The sequence below is a fragment of the Toxorhynchites rutilus genome, chromosome 2 (genome assembly GCF_029784135.1).
Source record: "Toxorhynchites rutilus septentrionalis strain SRP chromosome 2, ASM2978413v1, whole genome shotgun sequence".
NCBI classification, from domain to species: Eukaryota; Metazoa; Arthropoda; class Insecta; order Diptera; family Culicidae; genus Toxorhynchites; species Toxorhynchites rutilus.
The window spans coordinates 143730131-143752522 of record NC_073745.1 but is presented as its reverse complement, the minus strand read 5'-3'; the positions used below and the strand labels follow the sequence as shown (position 1 = coordinate 143752522).

The window sequence follows — 22392 nt, the reverse complement described above, 5'->3', positions numbered from 1 at the left end:
AAAACTACTTATTCATTTTTTCCTTTGCATACATGAAATATAATCACCCATAATCACCCTGATGCAACGCAGAAATAGCGCTAAATCAATTATATTGAAAGGTTGAAAAAAGCTTTGTTCTACAAAGTTGATTAAAATAACTGGGACTACAACATTGTCGAACTATCTTTATCTCTATCCTAAAGGATAAGAAAGTTAGGTTTTTGATTTCACCTAACATTTTGGTCGTCCGATTTTTGACAACATTATAAAAAGTGATCTATCATATGTAACAACTTTGCGAAGGCAATTTTTGTCTAAAGCGCTTTCTATCTAAGTTGCATTAGAGTAACCATGAAAAAACGGGTTTTTTTTTATCTGACCTTTATATTTCAAATTCTACATCGAATTGTCTTCGTACGACTTTTTGAAACTTGTCAACATCTTAGTTCTACTCGATGTCATTGATGGTTTTTCACTCAAACACTCATGATTTCACTTTTAATTTACACAATTATAGAAATAAAACATAGTTCTGAAAATATCACATTATTCTTTATTCCATCGAAAATTTTGGTTTAATAACGTAAAAATGAGCACTTTATCATATGTTACAATTTTGTCGAAAACAGTTTTTATCTAAAGAATAACTGTCGAGCTCTAGATGCTAATTTCCACTTAACTGCACCTCCTGGACCATTGCGCAATGGCTAGTCGAGTTGACAGGAAAATCGTCATTGAGAATAGGACAGCCAATTAGATCTTTTCGCAATTGGCACACGAAAGCCATACCAATTACATTGAACAAGTATCTCACACATTCGTTCAATTCCACTTCTAGCTTTAATTTCATCGTTATAATAAATTACATCACCAAACATAAAATGTGATAGTATGAACATTTTGAACAGCTTCAATTAGATGTTTTGTGCGAAATCAGCAGTCGATGTCCTTCTTTACCTGTTTTATTAATCTGTGTTGGATTATAAGAAACTATTCATTACATATTAAAATAAAAGTAATATCAGTACCTAACCTATCAGTTAGCCGTTGGCGTCAAGTCTCGCTCACACAAGTCTAGGCAAAGCCTAGAAACTAGAAACGTATGCCCTGTGTTCTCCAGAACGCGGAAAGTGTCGCGCTAGATTACTGTTATAATAAATAATTATGCAAATTAACACACGACCTGGCGACCGTCCATTGCAGCAGGCACACACACACTCTACAAACGAGACGAGACCGAGAATCTATTTCTGCTAGAACGAGAAATCCCGCGAGAGTGATCTAGTTTCTGCAAATGTCAGTCGTGCCCAAAGCGCCGCGCGCTCGCTGTCAACTTTAATTTCGCAAAACAACCAATTGAATCCGGTGCGGACCAAATTGAATTTCGTTTGAATGATGAATTGGTTTTTGTTTTCTCTCTGCTACTTTCAGTGCTTCGTGACGAGTTTCGAGTCGAGCCGAAAGACACCCGGGTGGCCGCCGGTGAGACCGCCCTGCTGGAGTGTGGAGCTCCTAAGGGCAACCCGGAGCCGACAATCAGCTGGAAGAAGGACGAAATTATGCTCGACTTGGATGACTTTCGTTCGAACAAGGAACTGGCCCGGGTTCGGATCGTCGATGGGGGAAATCTGCTGATTAGTGACGTTCGCCCAACGGACGAAGGCCGCTATCAATGCTCTGCACAAAATATGGTTGGCTCCAGGGAGAGTGCCTCCGCTAAATTAACCGTACAAGGTAGGTTCTGGGCCGGTCAAATTAATTGTCGTAGGTTAACTCTCGAGGGGACGGAAAATAAATAAGTTGTAACGATAGTTGTTCCGCTGCGGTGGCCATGGTTCGATTTGGGTCTCTTAGTTTTATGGACGATTCTGATTTATGTCTACGACTTCGAGTCGCCCCTTCCGTTCGTTAGCCCTCTCAGGGCTGACATCGTCTCGCGGAGGCGCTCCGGTGAAACACACCGAGCCGAGCACCGACAGGGCCAACTACTGGGAATGGAAAAAAAGAACGCGAAAAATGCAAAATTTTGCCGGAAGCTAGTTTTCGAAGCCTTTCGCAATCTCATCTTGGCGCGCTCGGATACCGGTCCTCTTCACCGGAGCACAACGAGATCAATAATTAAAGCAATTACATCAAGGCATCCCTGAAGTGAGCGCCAGTCCAAATCAGTCAGCGATTTATCACCGGCGAGCTGAAACGATTTTTCTGCCCCTTGCTCTCTTCGCTAGTTCCCTTTTTGCTGACGAGGTTTGGAGCCCGAGGCCGAATTTTGTAATCCCCGGAGTGGAATTAATAGTTTCTGTAAAATTGGACAATCTTCCGGGAGCACATTTTTATCCCGGTCCAAAACCTTGCAGATTTATGTCTTTTACTTCTCCGAATGGTTAGGAGGAAACACAGGTGCAGTGGCGGTTACTAAATTGGATTCAGCACATTAATCCAGTGCTTGACACTTATCCGGCGTGAAGTGAATTACCCGCAGTGGGGAGGGGAAACACATTTGGGGAATGGTTTTAGTTGTTTTCCAAAACAACCGCTGCTATTTATTGGCGTCACTTTGGGACCGATGTAAGGGGCAAATGGTGATTTCAATGGTTATGTGGTAATTTATTAGAAGGAGTATTGTGAGATAGCTACTGGGGAGCTTTTTATTTTCTGTCTTTTGTGTTTAGGGTTATTGGAGTTTTATTTCATAAAGAAATAATCTATTTTCAGCATTTTTTTTTTTTCAATTACTAGCGTTGATTATATTTGTCAAAAATTTCCATCCATTCAATTCTTCAGATATTTGGCAATTTTATTCATCAATCCTACGCATCTCCACCTAACTCCAATACTTCCCCATTCCGTGGCGAGTTCCGACTAGATTTTCTATCACCACTGCCACCACCGGCAGGACATTAAACAACCGAAACTCGTCGCCTTAATTATTCCGTCGAGAGTTGGACGAATTAATTAAATTTTGAAATTGTCATTTTGCATTTTGACAAGTGAGATCTGCATTCCAACCGGTTGAACTCCGATGGCCGCATAAAATCAATTGAGATTCAAATAAGTTCGATTCCCTTGCGGGCACACCATAATTGTGCGCATTGAAGAGCACTTCTCCATAAGCCACATTGCAATTATCGAAAACTGTCGATTGGTTGCGTTTTAAATTATGACAAGTGGCGTCACCCTCCAGCGTCGCGTCCTCCTCCTCTGGGATGCTGCCGACAGTCGTTTGATTGTTATGTTGGAAAGGTATTTAACATTACCGCATCATATGTGATATAGTAACTAATTAAGTCAACCTTTAGATTGGATCGATTATTTGTGGTTCCTAAACGAATAAACTTAGTTCAAAAATATACAACAAATGATATCACTTGTTAATTTCATTCTAAAATAATTTCCTACAAGTGCCGATGCAACATAAGGTTTGACATTGTTTATTGTACTGTTTATTTTAAGTTTTTTGAATATATTTTTCTCTCGTACTTTTTCAACGTCAAAAATAACAAGATAAGCTCAAAAATAACTGGTGAGTTTTATTATTACAGGTCGGACTCGATTATATTGCTGATGATTATGATTATGATTCGCTAATATATATAATTTAAGATTCCATAATATACAGTTTGAAAAAAAAACATTTTTTTTTTCATTGAAGAATTTTATGCCAACTCGACTCAAGACTTGGCAGCACCATCTCAGATAGGACTTTGCATACTTGAAATATTCAAAATTGAAATGGACTACCTTTTGAAAAAAGGAAAAAAAAAATTTCTTAATTTAAAAAAAAATTATGACTAAAGTAAATTTATTATTTATTATCACTAAAGTAAATTATTTAAAAATTGTAATTCAATTTTCTGAAACACTTATTTTAATTTTCTAAAAAATTCCCTACAATTTCCAACAAGTCTCCCATACATCAGAAGATGGACACATTAACAGGGAATAAGTTTGTCCAACAGCAACTTTATCATGTTTTCTTTTAAAAAAATACAACTAATCCTCCAATTTTATTTGAAGTCAAGTTGACGATATCGTATATTCGACAAATGTTTGGATCTTATTTAAATATGAACTTTTTTCGAAGACGTCAACTTTCTATCTTTTATAGTTTCTGAAATATAAGGTATTTTTGTACGGAGACCTTGGAAAACATAATGTTGTACTCGTTACATTTTTGTGTGTAAATTCTCGCGTTTGACATATTTTTGACCATAGTTGCCACATATACAGAATATTCAGTATTTTACAGATTTTTCATCAAATTTGAGATACAGAATCTGTAAATACAGAATTACAGGTTTTCAGCCAAGATACAGAACTTACAGATTTAAAAAAAAATCAATTTCAAATATTAAATGTAATGAATTTGCATTTTTCTTATCTACCTTTTTACTAATAAACTTTTTTTTCCTTGAATCATTAAATCAATAATATTGATTTATAAAAATGTTGAACCATATGCCATTTTTTCATTTGTTAGAATGAGAACGTAAAACATGAAGGCAAAATTCAACAAAACCATGTATAACCATCGCACAATTTATAGGATTATAAGGAAACATTTTATGATTTATTTTGTTCAATAATCTTAACAATCCATGAATAAGACAAATAAATTCAAAATGAAAATAAACGTTTCTATTCATTTTTTCCGTTAGATTTTTGATACAGATTTTTTTGCTAAAAATACAGATATACAGATTTAGATTTAAATGTGGCAACCCTGCTCTTGACGCGTTTCTAAATAGAAAAAAAGTTTGCAGAATATGTCAATCACGATGTTTCACACACTAAAATGTTATGAAATAAACCTTAATAGTAATTTGTCGAGGAAAACATTAAAAAGCTGTTGCTAGGAATTTTTTTTCCTGTAGCAGTGTCCTTTTCCCGATGTCTTGTTGGTAATTGTATGGGCTATTCATGTATATTTTATTCATGATTTTGAAAAATATGTTAAAGAAAAGATGATTTTAAATTAAAAAATATTTTTTGAATGAAATTTCTTTCTTTAATTTGTTTGATATTTTTGATTGAAAACTTCAATAATTTCCTACATTTCATTCTTGAAACCACTCTTTGTAGGTTTTATACTGCCCTTCTACGCATAGTTGTCCCATGTTACTTTTTGACAATTCACACATATTTCAACCAAAAATATTCCAATCAAACATGACAATTGAAAATTTTCGGAAAACTCTGAAGGAAGAAGGGAAATTCGAAAAATTAAATTCCCATATGTTCCACAACAACATAGTGACAAGTGCTGTGAGTCCATTTGATGTTTGCGCTAGCGAAATTGATCTTTGTTCGAAGTTGGAAATGAATTTTAATGTGATGAAACGCACTCCTATATCTTCTTCTATCTATACCAAAAAAGGATCGCCGGATGTGTTGATAAGAGAAAAACTCGAGGAAGGAAATGTCCGATTTAGGGCTGTCTTCATTCTATCATATTTTCTGAATAAAACATTTATTCCGTGTAACGGAGAAACATGTTATTTGCAAGTGATTGAAAAATCTTGAACGAAAATTGTGTCTAAAAATAATCTGATATTATAATGATTTTTAGTTTTGTTAGAAGTACTAGGAAATTTATAGTAAAAGGTAATTTCAACGGGGTCGAATAGAAGATCAATCAACGAATAGTTCTGCGATTGAACCCATGAACTTGCTCATAGTAAGAAAACGTGAATGTTTGAAGGTATTGATAACAAAAAACTATAGGAGGTTGTGTTCAAGACACGACCGTATTGATGACGTAGAACTACGCTGTAGTTTAATTCAAGTCGCTGCGGATATTATTCTATAATGCTATAATTCTATAATTATATAATGAAATGTTTTTTTTATTGTAGAATCATTCGACGATAATGGTTTGATGATTCATTCTTGTGCTCGCAGAACAATACATGCTCGAGATAAGCGCAGCTGTCATCCTTAGTGGAGAAAGTTATGCTACTTGCAGGCGAAACCAAATCACATACAAAATTCCAGAACGATATTTACTTTCTTATTGACTAAATAAACGAAATAAACTCTATCTGTTAATCTCAACAACCTCGGAAAGAGTAGCACGGCTTCATTATGCTCAAGACTAGCGCAAATGCAATCCTAGTTGAAAGGAGTTTCGCGACTGGCACGCGAGCCCAAATAAATTAATAACTTAATATAACTTATTGAATAACTTGGTATTCCCCAAATAATTTTTTGGTGCACAATGTTAACACCTGCTCCACCATAGCGTCAGTTCAATGCATTGATGACAGAAAATGCATTGATGAAATAAATTTGAATGCTTGAAAAAGGCTGAATATTTGCCTCAGCAGAGATTCATTACCAATACCCTAGCAAAAAATATTTGCCTCCCGCTATCTCCCCTCCTTGTTTATATTTATCATTACGACTGCATAATTTTCAACATCAAACAATCATCAATCATAGCATAAAAAAATTAGGCGATTAGGTTGCATCGTTACAGGGCAAATGCACACGGGAGCAGATACAAATGGGGTTTCAGCGTAGCGAAGATGCACTATTTTTACGTACGGGTTATGAAGCACGCACGTACGCATCGATGGCTTGAAGTATCTAAATATACACACACTTATCTACGTTTTGCGTTCTTCTCAACAGAAGCCCTTTTTGTTAATATTGTCAGTCTAGATTAGCATAGCTGTCATCCTTTGTGGAGAGAGGACATTTATTTTCTTGTTGAGCTGACGATAGCCTAGCTTGATGATTACCCACACATTTGTGTAGCTCAGAACTTTAATGCAATGGCGTCAGTTTGATGCAATGATTGCAATGCCAGAGACATCAGCGAGTGAGTAATTTGGTCGCGTCCACAGCTCAATCTGAAACGAAGACATGTGATGACGCAAAACAAGGAAGAACAAACGATATTCATTGTTTTGAATACAGAACGATACTGAAAGTTTGCCTTCCTTCCTCGCTTGATACTTCTTCAGTTCATTCGTCTGTAACCTTCAAAAAGGCCCTTGGAAAACTTTACTTTATCCTCCACCCCCATTGCCTTGAGAAAGGAATTCGATCCCTCGCCGTCCAGCTCATCCAGCAACGATGTTGTCGATTTCCTCACGAAGAATGAAAGTTTGCCTCAGCGAGATCCACTGTTAATATTCTAGGCAAATATTCCCGTTCGTTCTTTTTCTTTCTCTTTATTTACGGAGACTTTACATCTTACGATAAGTTGCTCGTTATTGACAGCTCTGTTCGGGAAAGCGCACTAATGGACAGAACAAACGGCACAAACAAAAGAAATCCGTTCGCGGCAAAAATAGTTATTAATGTTAACTTTATTTCATAAAAACGTGACCTGTTTTCTGATTTGGCACCCTTAATGAAAGACGTAGTTCTACGTCAAAAACAAATTATGGGCGGGACGAAGTTTTCCGGTTCAGCTAGTCCATAATAAATAAATCGGTTCAAGTACACGAATTTTATGTCACGCCTTCAGCAAGGCTATTGCACTCATTTCCGGTTCGAAAGAACGAACTAATTTTCAAACAAATAAAAAAAGGTTTAGCAGAACATGTGTGCACATTGTAAACGAATGCCTAATAACAATCAGATTTATATTTTGCAAAGATGTTGCAGATCACTCCCTTCTTCATAAAACGATGTTTTTATGCATAATCTTTCGGAAGAACACAAAAAACTTATTGTTTTTCCCAGTATATCAAAAAACAACATCAAGTTCAATTGTCCCATGTTGATATTCTAGGCATAAAAGTCCCACCGTTGATTCAAGTGAGGATCTATTCACATTTCATTAAACAATAGCTTTCTGCTTATAAAAAACGCAGTGTATTGCTAAACTGAAATCCTTTAAGCTTCTGGTAGATAAATATGGTAGAAAACTTTGATGATATTTGATAGTGGTTTATGAAAATGAATTCCAATTTTAAGAAAACTCTTTAAAAAAATGGTATTTTTTAATGAAATTTGAACATTTGACCAAAATATTGTAGATGTTATGGTTTTTGAGTAATAAGTTTTAGAAAAAATATTTAGAAAAACAGTGGCCCTATTCAAAAAATAGTCTACTTCTTTTTTGAATATTTCAAGTATGACGAATTTCATGCCAACTTTGTACACTTGAAATATTTAAAAAAGAAATAGACTACTTTTTGGAAAGGACCAAAAAATTTTCTTGATTTTTTACGAAAAATTATAACTATAATACCTACAAAACTCTGGTCAAAGGATTAAATGTAGGAATTTGTTTAAATTTTCATAAAAAATCTAGAAATCTAAAAATAACTATATTCTGTACTTACAAATGGAAGCAACAGAATCGTCCTACGTAGCGTACTTTTTTAAGTAGAGTCAGTTAGAGGCAAACAGAGCCCGAAACAGAGGAAAACTTCAATAACTCTGTCATTATCGAAATTCGAACATATGCGTAGAAGTATTTTTTCATCAAATATGATCCTTCATCTCCCCCTGAAAGAATTCGGGCATTTTATATGAGAAAGGTATTTTATGACTTTAATTATATTATCCTTTATTAAAAAAAATATATGTATATCAAACCGTTAAAAAAATTATTTGATTCCATTATGATTCGATTCTAAAGGGTGTCCCACATTAAATTGCATCACGGAAAAACGCTGTAAAATATTACCTAGTTGACCGATTCTTTTCAAACATTCACACAATAAAAGATAACCCATTAGTAAGCTTTTGGTATATTTATTTCATTCAACTTCAATACCATAACCGTATGCTCGCACCTTACGCTTCAGTGCACTCATAAGGTTCTGTACAACATTTGGCTGCATCTTCTTCTGTACGGATACCCACTTTTTATTCATGTCTTCCTCAGATTTGACCTCCTTGGGATGTTTCCGTAGTGCCTGCTTCATAATAGCCTAGTATTTTTCGATGGGCCATAGTTCCGGTGCATTGGGGAAGTTCATGTCCTTTGGTAGGAAAGTGACCCCGTTGGCTTCGTATCACTCCAGGACACCCTTTGAATAGTGACATGAAACTAGATCGGGCCAGCAAATCGTAGGGCCCTCGAGTTGCTTTAACAGAGAAAGCAGACGCTTCTGTAGACACTCCTTGAGGTAGATCTGCCCGTTTACAGTTCCGGTAGTCACGAACTTCACAATTTGGAGTCTTCTGCACTTTGTACGTATGCAGTCCCTTCCGGTCCTTGGCTCTCTGAACGAAAGAACTGGACAGATCCAACTTTTTGGCCACATCCCTGACCGAAACATTGAGATACCACTTAAACGCTTTCACGACACGTTAGTGATCCTGATCACGAACAGAACGTCCATTCTGACCGCATTTCTCCTTCCATTCGATGCTCAGAGTTCCGCACTAACGTTTAATCACACGACTCAAAGTTGACTACACGATTCCGAGTTGTTTCCCGATGTCCCGATGAGAGAGTTGAGGATTGTCCAGGTGCTTGCGCAAAATCAATTCGCGACGTTGTTTTTCGGGTGACGCTATTTTGTCCAAATTTCGAAAAACTGACAGCGATAAAATACAATATACTCTACTATTTTTTACCCAACTTTTCAAGAGAAAATACCCAACGGGAGAATTTTGTGCAGCGTTTTTTCCGTGATGAAATTTGATGTGGGACACCGTTTTTACAGTGAAAAAAAAATCGGAGACTGTATGTAATCGAATCCTTTCGAAATTGAAAGACAATTGACCAGTGTCGGACAAATGACAACGCTTCCGGTCCAAAGCAGCCGCCAGAGTTCGGTTGGAAAAATAATAATCGTCGCTACCGTGGCGCCTCAAGCATCTAATCGTTTGTATAGTTTTTGACTTAACATAATCAACGTTTATCCGTGGGGAAGATCCACACTTTATGGAGTGTGTTTAATTTGCTCGTTTCCATCATCGAACGCGACGTCAGCATTGTTTTTCCCTTCGAGAAGACAACGCTGAGATTCCGCCGCTGGGATATACTCCTCTGTACGTCCGACCAATCGAATCGTGGGGGTGAGTGGGAAATATGGTTCGTGGTATTATGTGCTATGTTGTCTACTAATAAAGCCACGGAAGGAAGCCTTGCCATGGATGTCTTCGGTGGTGATTTCTAATTAGAAATCATGTTTTATTGCCTTGCTTATGGGGCTGGTGGTGGCGACGGATGGTGATTCTGATGGGCAACGCCTATCATACCAATGGTTGTGATCGAGTCTTCCGTTTGGTTACGCTCAATTGGCCCGGGGGGGAAGATAAGGCCATATTATTCTACGGTCCAAGGAATGTTCGACTGATGATAATGGCGACGGGAGACAAATGAGAGTTGCCAACACAACGACATATAAAATGAATCCGGGAGCGAATTGTAATGTGCATTATTTTATTACAATGTGTCTTCCGATTCGGACGTTTATTGCGAGTCTGATTAATGCGGAGACGACCAGCATTTAGCACAAGATTATTTCGATTTCTTTGCGATGGCTCTCATCTATTTCACGAGTTCCCCAAGAAATGATAAATTTTAGTAATTGTGGGATTTCATACAATAGGCAGTGGGTGAGTTTAGATTGTTTCATTCAATTAAGAAAATATTCGAAAATTTCGGAATATAGAACGAATATAAAATATATAATAAAATTGAGCGAAATAAACAAAGCAATTTGATGAAAACTATAACGAGTGTTGTGCAGTTGTAATTAAGTTCTCGCTTGAATAAATTTCCTTTTAGCAATAGTGCAAATCCGTTAACTCAGATTCGGGTGTAGCATAGGCTCAGAAGAAGAAAACCGTAACAAATAAATTTAGTTATTATTTATTTAATCATTCATCTGTTTTAATGAATTATAATGGGGAAAAGCCAAAAAGAGACAGCATAAGTATCCCACATATTGAACACTATATTGAAAAAATAATAGTAACTGTAATCAGATAAGTGAAAAATAATTGAATTTGAATTTTTGTTTGAATTCGAACACAGTAGAGCTAAAATGGAAGAGAACTAAGACTTCGTTGAAACTTGGCGACATGAAGCGCACTGGTTCATGAAGACCTTTTAAAGATTTCCGGTGCTCAAGCAGAAGAAAGTTCCGTTGGCGATGTAATCGTGCAGGGAACGTAGATAAAATGGTGCAACTAGTCGATCGCATCAAACAGTAACTTCTACGCAGAGTTAGAGAATTTAGTGAGTTCCTTCGATTTTCCCTTGTTCTAAGACTCTAAAACATGTCCTGCGAGCTTGACTAAACGTTTGGAGCCACGTTATGATCAGTGAAAAAGCCATATGTTGTTCTTTCGAACGAGAACAGACTAATGTGTCGAAGAACTGGATTTTGAAGCAGATGTTTAATTTTCAGCAGACCAAAACTGCGATGAATAATCCAAAGCTTTGACACACATTTTTATGTTGATTCCATTAGTTTTCCATCGTTAGTTAAATTATCCATCAAATTCATTGCACGATTATATATTTTCTTTAATATCTTTGATTTATGTTTTCATGTGTTTATGCTACACCCAATATTTTCCATTATTACTTTTTTTAAAACTCAGAAAAAGCGATCGTAAAGAAGAAGTGTATCGGATTTTCATTGCTCTTCTGCATAATTAAATAATTAGAAGAAAGGGGTGGTAAATTACTGATTATGCAAGATTGTATAACTTTGTACAAGATTAATTTTTACAAAATTACTGATTTCATATTTCTTAAAAAAAAATTGATTGGGATATGTGTATCAAATGAATGGACTTGACTTGGAGAACACATTACATTATGAACAACATGAATACAAACAGGTCACCGCAACAAAATGGTCGACTATGCATTTTTTGCAATCCCCTCAATATCGGTATCAAATGAAATTATTTCAGTACATTATTTGTATTATTTTTATGTTTAACCCTTAGCGGACGAATACCGCCATTCTCGCGACATTGCACATGTTCTTAAAAATCGAATGCCGCCATACATGAGGCATTCCGTTATATTTCAGGAATTCTGTTAGGTTATAAACGTGTACAAATAAATACATTCCATACACACAGCTATTCCTTTTTTTCAACTTCCATAATTTTTTTGAAATTTTCATTTCATTATCCTTTTGTATGGACATACCTGTTCATATACTACCTATTATTACTGAAAGTTTCCATAAAATCCAATAAAGCGATATTAATTATGCATCTTTTCTCTCTCTGGAAATAAAGCACTTAATTTCTCGTCGCCCAACTGGTCATCGTTCTAGAAAAATGCGCTCGTTCGTTAAAAGTTAATCAGAATGAAACCGTTCGACTTAAGAAGTTTTAATACTTATTTCATTGAACAGCTCAAGTAGAATATTTAATGTTCTGCTTTCGCGTTTTTTCTTGTCGGGAGAGAAAGACTCCCTCAAGTAGCTGGAGCAGTAGGATATCACTGTGTCAAAACTTTGGATTAACGAAGCACAGGCAAAGGCATACTTCGAGAGGTCCTACTGCTCTGTTATCTACAGAATTTTTTTTTCTAATTCTCTCGACGATTCATGCTTCGCTACGGTGTATTCACTTTAAACTCTAAATTGTGGTTGTCATAATATTTGTAACAATTGTTGCTCCAATCAATGTTGCTAAGTAGCGCCCATCTGATTCTATCCCTACTAAATTATCTTTAGAATTAGGAGCTCATAAATGAAACAAAAAAAAACGTCTTCTTGAAACTCTGACGATTTGCAGGTTATTAAGGCATGTTGAATCATCTGTGCAGACGTCTTTGTGAATGTCGAAGCAAGCCTTTTGATAGACTCGACGTCACGATCACGCATTTCCTCAATCGTTAAATACACTTTCAAGCAAAATCAGGAGACTACAGATGCCAACCTTCCTAATTTTTCAGTATTTCCCAGACTTTTTAGCACGCTCCCTGATATCCTGACGAACACTCAATTTATCCTGATTTTCTGAAATGATCCTGATTTTTCCTGATGTTTGTACTCTTTACATTATTCGTAATAAATATACTGGTTTCCATGCCAAACTTTTATGTCATGATCAGTGCTTGGAATTATCAGTTTCACATCAATCATTTCAGCTGAATTTCAGACCACATTCGATCATTATACCGTTCTGAATCATATTTCGGACACGTAAGGCATATGATGCAGAAAACGGATCTAAACTTTATGCACAGGTATTATTTGGTTGATATTTTTAATAAATTAGTTCAATATGCTTTTAAGCTTTCTACTTTGGTACATATAAAAATTATCGAATAAAATGCTTTTCAAATGAAGCGAATAAGAATCAAACTTCGGACACTAAATCAAATTTCGGAATTTGAATTCAAATTTCGGACACTTTATTTTGTAATTTTTTGGACGAAAATTACATTACACTTGATTATATTTTATAGTCAACTGCGAAACACTTACCAAGTAATCACAGTAAACTGTTGACGATGATGAGAACTGATCCAACACGGGAGAAATTTAAATATTGGCGAACGGGTAAATTCTACGTACTCACGCTAAGGAAACGTCAAACACAAACGATAATGAGTAGTGTTGTAAGATTTCTGCCGATTGTGTTAGAATTCAAATGTAGTTCTCATGTGAAATGATAGTGAAACAAAGGGATTACTCTAAAGAAGCAATTATGATCAGTGCATTAAGCATTTCGTGATATTATAGCAAAGTGTCCGAAATATGATGTTGTCCGAAATATAATTCAGAACGGTACCATTGCATACGAGATACCGAAAATGAACCAACGCCAAGCCTCACAATCACAGCAAGCCACTGCCAGTTGATTCATTCACTTTCGTTCATTCTCTCTTTCGTTCTGCTCTGCGTTCCCGGAATGTAAACACATGGAAATATCCCTAGCTTTGTCATTCATTGATATTAATATACCAGTTCATTCAATATCAACATCGTTCTCGGACAACTGACGAAACGGTAAAATTCTATGAGGAAGATAAGGATGTACTGAAACAATTAAATTACATAGAAATCAATTTTATTTTAATTTTACGATGGAACTATCGATGCCATCGAACCTACAATGTCTCATTGGACACCGAGGTTGTGACATCCTTCCACTTATATTGTGTTGCCACCTGATGATATTGAATCGATGTCTGAACGTCTCGCACAGGATGACCGTAAGTGTATCGTTTGTCTCGAAATTCGGATCAAACTCCTCCAGCAGATCGTATTCGCTAGATAATTCCGAGTGTTGCAATCGGAAATGGTGGATGAAATTGCCAGCGTCCAGCTTTGAGTGACGAAGTTTGCATTCGCTAATCAGATCGATTTTGCAGAAAGCTTCCTCGTCGTCCAAGCCTATGAAATCTTTAGCAATTTCTGTGTATGTGCGAGCTGATCTTGCTCTTTTGTTGGCATTTCCGCTTGAACACTCATTTGCGTTGTCATTTCGGAGCTACTTCAGTAAAAGCTGACTTTAGAATAAGCGAAACGCTCTCTCAATGAGAAAATCACACACTTCTCTGGATATTGAAAATGAACAGTCACAATATTCCTGACAATTCAATGGCAATGAATAAATCTGATTGTATACCCATGATACGAACTTTGGAGAAAGCTCAGATAGAACAGAATGAATATAAATGAACACAACAGTTATTTTTTTGCGTTTAATGAATGATAGCAGTATCACCAAGCAAAATAAACGCGTTATGTATTTTCAATATTACTCAATAAGCTCGTTATTTTCAAGCCAAGTTATGCGGTTCGCACTCGTATATATCTCTTAAGTTAAATTATCTAGACGCCAAGCTGTACTTATCTTTTTCTATCTCTCCCCTCAATTGTTTCCCCTCAATTGGCTTTCCAAAACAGTGCTAGAAAATTTTATGAAACCAGATTTTCCGACGAACTTATAAAAATACAACGAGATTAAGTTTGAGAAACAACATTGCTTTACTGAGAATAATGTGTGTGTAGATGTATGTAGATGAGTCCTGATTTATCCTGATTATTATTTTCATTCTTCCTGATTTTTTAAAATTATAGTTGGTAACATTGCAGGAGACGATATTTCGAGTTGTCGATAGTGACAGTGCGATTTTGGCCAAACAATCAATGTGTGATTTCGATCTATAATCAATGCACGATAAATTGATATCCTGAAGATATTCAATTTTACTCGCGCTTATTATAGTAGAAGATCAGATCCTTTATGTATTCAAGCACAATGTCATCTTCCATTATCTAATATCTCGATTCCTCAAAATGTTGCCAGTTTTAACACTCGCAAGATTCGCACGCAATCAAACACTCATCAATATGAACGTGTTGCATCACTAACAATTTCGATCATCTGTTATTTATGAAATTCTAAGGGAAAGTCGGATGAACATCGGATGAACAGCTTAGGCAGCTAGTTTTGAGTGACTCCTCTTCTATGTGTTATTTTGAGAAAAGTTTTTTTTAAGTATACGTTATAGAAAACTCGTTTCCTTCTGTCTCTCGCTTAATTTATTCCCATAAGTAATGGAATAGTCCATGTTGACTCAGGATTTGGGGATTTGCGCGGTTATGGGAAAGATATCAAAATCGTGAATCAGAGTCACGCTATATTCCCCTCCATATTCAGAGAATTGTTTATTTATAACCTCGATGAGAGAGGTTCGAGCACCAATATTTTTTTTCCTTCATTATCAACAGCACTAATGTTCCTGAAGGAGCTTTGCCGTCTCAATGTAGTGTTTGCATCAGTTAGTCAGAACTGGAATCGAACCCAAAGTTCCCGTCATGATATGTATGTGGTTAAACACTCGGCCTCGAACCCACAAAGTTATTGATCGTAATAAAATATAGCAAAATAATGAGGATAACTTTACATATCCATCATACCTGACGTACCGTTCTGAATCATATTTAGGACACTTTGTTCTAATATCTTGAAATGCTTTATGCACTGATGATATAACTATCAAATTAATATCACAATTGCTTCTTTAGAGTAATCCCTTGCTTTCACTATCATTTCACATGAGAACGGCCAAAATCTATCGACACTACTCACTATCGTTTGTGTTTAACGTTTGCTTAGCGTAAGTACGTAGAATTTACCCGTTCATCAATATTTAAATTTCTCCCGTGTTTCATCAATTATCATCATCGTTAGCAGTTTACTGTGATTACTTGGTAAGTGTTTTGCAGTTCACTATAAAATATAATCAAGTGTAATGTAATTTTCATTCGAAAAATTCCAAAAAAGTGTCTTAAATTTGAATTCAATCTGTCCGAATTTTTTTTTTATAAATAGTGTCCGAAGTTTGATTCTTATTCGCTTCTTTGAAAAGTAGAAATCGGTAGCAAAGTAGAAAGCTTAAAAGCATCTTGAACTAATTTATTAAAAATATCCACCAAGTAATACCTGTGCATAAAGTTTAGATCTGTTTTCTGTTTTCTTAAGCGTCCGAAATATGGTTGAGAACGGTATATACACCCGACAAAAAAATTAGAGCAACAGATTGCGAAGTCGGAAATTTTACCTGATTTTTGACATGGTGTAACTTCGTGAAAAATCAACGCACATCGATGAGATATGCATCATCACGAAGCTACAACTTTCAGGTATTAGAATATTTTACGTACATATTTTTTTCTTTGTGTGTGTAGGTGTAGTGGGCAACAATATAGGGAAGAAATGTAAAATCGATTTTTCTTTGTTTTTTTTTCAAGAATATTCTGGATTAACACAATTTTTTGCTAACCAACTAAACAGCAAATCCAATGAACCTTATCAACCATCTCTCATTTGGTTCCAGAAACGTTCCTGTACGACCTTCCCACACAGAGATATTTTAGTTTGAATGAAAAATTATCCTTTCGTTTTTGATGATGAATAATTTAATAAACAATCATCGCATCGCAAATCGAAAGGTAGTTTTGAAAACTCCAATAAATTCTACACAAGAATAATTTGTTACTTTGACAAAAAAAAATTTAATTTTTTTCATCGATTTCAAAAAAATCCCAAAAACAGAATTTTTATAGTGCTTTACAAAATCCTCTGTAATTCTACAAATATCGCAGTAAGTTCTAATGTTTTCAGGCAAATGTTTAGCCTAATATATTCCCTAAACGTCTGTGAACGGTTCGTATTGATACGTTCAGCCGTTTTCTCTAGCCGATTTTTAAAAATTTGGAGTGAATTAGAGAAACATTTAATCGCAAATCGTATCAGAAGTACAAAATCCTACGCGACCACCCACTACACCTACATACACAAAGATAAAAATATGTACGTAAAATATTCTAATACCTGAAAGTAGCTTCGTAATGATGCGCATCCCATCGATATGTGTTGATTTTTCACGAAGTTACAGCATGTCAAAAATCACTTAAAATTTCCGACTTCGCAATCTGTTACTCTAATTTTTCAATCAATTACAGGCCCACTGGAGGTGGATTTGGTATTTCCTTAAAATTGATTGACACTTGGTTCCACAATATTTATTTCCTACATTCAAACCACAATTGATACGTTGAGTCTATAAAAAAACAAATCTGAAGTTCTGCAATATTTTTGTATTCAAACTGTTATATGTTTTTCACGCCTATATTTTTATATTCACTGTATGAATAGTAGTTGATATACAATGTGCATTGTCTTGAATAAATCATTTCCTTGAACTCAAAACAATTGGCCAACAGATGTGATAATGAGTCACCAATTTATAGATAGGGAATCTTCCACGATGGAAGCACATTATATACTACGCATATACAGTGAAAGCTCTCTATAGCGACATCGCAAGGGACCGTCGTTATAGAGAAATGTCGCTATAAAAACTGTCGCTATAGAGAATCCGGATGTCGTTATAAAGAGAGAAACGCTCAAGTCCATGCGAAACAAATCAATTATATTATTAACGAAGGAATTAACAGAAAAAATTGAAACAAAACATTAAACAAGACACAAAATTCAGCTTATTTGTCCCCCAACAAAGTTTTCTTTAAATCAAAAAATTTTGAAAAGCTGTCCTTTGGTAATTTTTTGCTAGTTAATAAACCAGCATAAATCGTTTGGAAAGCATCTTCTAGCTGGTTTTGAGAGGGTGTGCTTATAGTTTCATTGTCAACTACATCGTCAGGTACTGAATGAATTTCATCATCATCGTTATCAATAGATGATTGCTCTTGCACTGTTTTTATGATGTCTTCGTCAGACAAAATTGCTCCTTCGCATAAATTGTCGTCAAAAGTCACGTAGTCTGAAAATGGCAAATGTCGATTATACCTTATATGATATTTGAAAATAATATCCATTTATAACCAAACCTTCAAAAGAATCAAAACCTTGCTCAGCGAGTGCTTCAAAATTCGATCGGAATACATTTTCCTCTAGTGGGTCGTTATCAATGCTGTTTTCATTGATGCAAATCAAATTATCTGATTTCACAAAGCCAGCTTTGACGAAGCAATTAACAATTGTGGATTGTTTGACATGATTTTGCCACGCATCAGCTAGCATACAAACACACTGTAGGAGGTTGACATTCAACAATTCGTCTTTTTCTATCGCATTCAGTTGGTCTCTTACTAATTTGTTGCGGTAGTACACTTTCAAAGCTTTAATTATTCCAAGATCAAGTGGTTGGAGCACAGAAGTCATGTTTGGAGGAAAATATTGCAGTCTGCAATTTCTTAATTTTTGTTGAATATTTGGATGGCTAGGACAATTATCGATGAACAAAATGATACGTCTTCCTTCAGACACCATTCTCTCATCCAGGTTTAAAATCCATTCTTCAAACAACGCGCTCACCATCCACGCATTTTTGTTGCTTTTGTAGATCACTGGAAGGTTCTTAATGTTTTTAAAACATCTAGGTTTGGCACTCTTACCAATGACCAAAAGTTCTAACTTTTCCGATCCGTCCATATTTGTTGCCACAACAACTGTGATTCGCTCTTTGGAATTTTTGCCTCCGTGACATTTATCGCTTTTGAAGCAATATGTCTTATTGGGTAAGCATTTGAAAAATAAACCCGTTTCATCCATATTAAAAATATCTTGTGGGCTATAGTCAGCAATCAATAGCGGTAACGCATCGGATTTGAACTGCTCAGCAGCTCCGACATCAACAGCTGCACTTTCACCACTTGCAGTTTTAAACGAAAGCCCATTCCTTTTGACGAATTTTTGGAACCATCCGTCGCTGGCTTTAAATGATTTTTTCTCTAGTTTCGCTGCGAGCTCATTGGCTTTTTCTTTTATGATCACGCCAGATAGGGGGATATTATACGAAATCGCCTGCTGGCAAAAAAGCATAACAGCTTTTTCTACGGCATCATACTGAACCGAGCGAGTTTTTTTGAATTCTAGCGAAAACCGACGAGCCTGTAAATTTTTTACATTTTGGTATATTGAACATCAGCAGTTAAAACCTTTATTCTTACCTTTTCACGAATTTGGATCTTATTTTTGATTATGGATGAAATCGTGTTGTGCGGCACATTAAATTCACTGGATAATGTTTTGTTTTTAATGCCTTTTTCAAATTTTTCAATTATAACCAATTTATTTTTTAGCGTGAAAGATTTTCTTGTCTTTGAATTCATTTTGGACTGGAAATTTATATTAAAACAAACTATACTTCAAACTGTTGCGTGAGTATGAATTTAAAAGCTTACCATGTAACAGTTACGCGGACTATACTTTTCGTTTTAAGTTCAATTCGAATACTTTATTTCCTCAAGCACGGGATTCTTGTACAACAATGCTTCAATTGATTTGTTTCAATAAGCTTTACCTATCTTTTATCAGCTTACAGGTTTCCTATGTGTGTGTATTGTGATAGCTGAGCTGAATTCGTGTTGAATTCAGATGTCTCGAAACTGAACAAAGATAAGGAAACTGACAGCACTCTTTTTTTGCCTCGCCCTAGCACTGTTTGGGCGGAATGGATTTTATTTGCGCCAGAATCATTTTGAGTACACGTGATCCACAACAGCTAATCTGTTTTGTATTCCTTTTTACCCACACGGTATCGTTTAGTTAGTTTCCTATTGCGCATCACAAGAGCTTCAAAGCGATCACGTCTCTTTCGAGAGTTATTTTTTGCATTGCTCTTTCGCTTTACGATATGGTACAGCTTAAAATTATGTGCAGCAGAGTTTTGAATACATATATGAAAATGTACCGTCAGCAGAATCGCGTCTGAATATATGTTCAAGTTGAGTGATGTTTCAAATTTAAATTTCTCTGTTTTTGTAAAGTATCCGAATATTAATATTAGTTGCGCACGAACATTTAATCGTTCACAAAACATAATATAGACTATTTTCGTTCATAGTCATATACTAAGTTCAATCAAGTTCATTATTATTGCACTGTTGGCGTGACCTTGAGAATTGTCGCAATAGAGAATGATATGTATGAGCGGTAATGTGTCGCTACAGGGAATGGTCGTTATAGAGAAATGTCGCTATAAAGAAAAGAATTTCTATGCGATTTTGAAGGGACCTTTGGAAATGTCGTTATAGAGAGATTTGTCGCTATAAAAGTTGTCGCTATAGAGAGCTTTGACTGTACATATATTTATTCGCTACCATGAGTATGAGTTTCCAGTATATTTCACTATTTTTGAATTTCGTATAAATGCACATTTCACTTTTTCATGTTTCAGTCCGTAAAAATGTGTTACACTAAATTTGGTATAAACTAGAAAAAAAAACAACTATTTTTCGCGATATATCATACAATTTTCGATGCATCTAGAGGTGGGATCATCAATCATCTCTTCATAACGAGACGTTGTATTCGTTGAAATCTTTTTCTCGATCAACCGATATTCACTCCGTAATACCGATATGAGCACACTTCGTTTCAGTTTCCCCTGATATTGGTCGTAACCCAGCGAAGCTCTTTGGTTATCAGCACTGATAGATACTGGTGGTTGAAATCTCTTCCGCACTAAAACAGCGTTTTGTTTCCCACTCAGCATCTACACAAATATCACTCGATGATAGTGCTTATCGTTTGGTCCTGCCGGTCGCATGTTCAGCGTCTCGCACGAGCAATGTGAGTGCATGTCCAGTTCCTTTTCGTCCTCCGATCGGCAACAGGTTCCACAGCAGAAGAAAGCCCAGCAGCCAGCTTTTCGTTGCTTTCGATTGTGTTTAGAACCGTGAGGCTTGTCATCATCTCCTTTGCAGCACGAACAAATCCCCAGCATCAGCAGGAGCAGCAGACTGATTGCCGCGTAGAACGTATAGATCACCTCCCACAGCTTAGTCATTAGGAAAGTGCCGCCAGTCTCGTCATACAACACGACGACGTAGGCGATCACGAAGGGCACCATCAGGACTTTGCATTCCTACCAATGAGATCATTGATTTATTAACGAATCATTCGGTAAGCCAAACCGATCGAACTTACCCAATAAACTCCCATGAAAAGCATCACACTGGCAACGAAAAATCCAATATAAACTATCGATTCTGGGCGCTGCTCGGTTGCTAGCAGATTCTTCATCCCTAAAAAAAGAACGGTCCTCTGTCTTCAATAATAGCACTCGATCCGAAGCAATTTTCTAATACTTACAAGGAATTTGCTGCAAAATATTTCCCTCTACGTTCGTCTCCAGCACCCGCGTGATGGCGTAATTTATGCAGCTAATGGCCACCGCGTAGCCGTTGAACTTGATTATTCCTTTTAACATGGCGCGTGCTTGCTGTTCCAGATTTGGTAAATACTAACTCGAACATCCACCTGTCCGTCTGCCGTCTGAGAACACGTCCGATCACAACAGATCTCCCCGTTAAGGTAAACACAACCTACTCAGCCGGATCGTGATTTGCTAGTGATGACAAATCAACATCGCCAATTCGCATATATAAGACCATACTTTGCGTAATTTTTTAATTCCAAACAACTCACCTATCGGCGCGCGCGATCCTCGGCCCCATTGAAACTACACATCATGATTCACCTCCCACGAGTCAGCTGATGTTGTTTCAATCCAGCCGTCGGTTAGGATCAGGTTTGGGAGAGGTGTGAATGGCAATGCTGCGTGATGAACTCGGCTTGCGCCAAACGGTGAATGAACCGCAACTGAATTCCATATCCAACCGCAACGACTGCAGCAGCAACTCCCCTGATAGTCATCTTCTGAAGGGAAATTAAAATCATTCCTGGCGACAGGCTCGAAACAAAGACTATTGTGTCGATGAGGATGACGAACAAACACGCGAAACTATTAACATTTTTGCTGGCGGGTATCCCGATTAACTTGATCGCGATCGCGATGGGATCTGCTCCAATTTTGTGCTAATACAGTAGTGATTACCCGTTGTCAACAGCATTCCTGCTTTCGAAAACATCCCAACGGTGCAAATTATCTCGTAGTAATGCAGCGTAACAAATCGGTCTCTCGCACCTGGTTCCTACCGAGGATGCGTCATGCTACCGATCAGCAGTAGTCAA

At 36.4% G+C, this 22392-nt stretch overlaps 3 protein-coding genes across 10 annotated transcripts in view; 1 reads left to right on the top strand and 2 right to left on the bottom strand.

Moving 5' to 3' along the window:
- Window positions 1-22392, top strand: part of LOC129771795 (protein sax-3) — a 561419-nt gene that overhangs the window by 392578 nt on the left and 146449 nt on the right. For all 8 annotated transcript variants that reach the window (XM_055775833.1, XM_055775832.1, XM_055775837.1 and 5 more), the window contains one exon: window positions 1414-1716. In XM_055775833.1, the coding sequence (XP_055631808.1) occupies window positions 1414-1716 (303 nt within the window). The remainder of the gene's footprint in view (window positions 1-1413; window positions 1717-22392) is intronic.
- LOC129771797 (tigger transposable element-derived protein 4-like) lies at window positions 17712-19484 on the bottom strand. Its single transcript, XM_055775838.1, has 2 exons — window positions 18243-19484; window positions 17712-18175 (listed from the first exon to the last, which is right to left on the bottom strand). The coding sequence occupies exons 1-2, from the start codon at window positions 19234-19236 to the stop codon at window positions 17892-17894; spliced, it is 1278 nt and encodes a 425-aa protein (XP_055631813.1). The 5' UTR covers window positions 19237-19484; the 3' UTR covers window positions 17712-17891.
- On the bottom strand, window positions 19522-22101 carry LOC129771799 (uncharacterized). The gene is made up of 4 exons (XM_055775841.1): window positions 21847-22101; window positions 21511-21766; window positions 21346-21443; window positions 19522-21283 (listed from the first exon to the last, which is right to left on the bottom strand). The coding sequence occupies exons 2-4, from the start codon at window positions 21626-21628 to the stop codon at window positions 20912-20914; spliced, it is 588 nt and encodes a 195-aa protein (XP_055631816.1). The 5' UTR covers window positions 21629-21766; window positions 21847-22101; the 3' UTR covers window positions 19522-20911.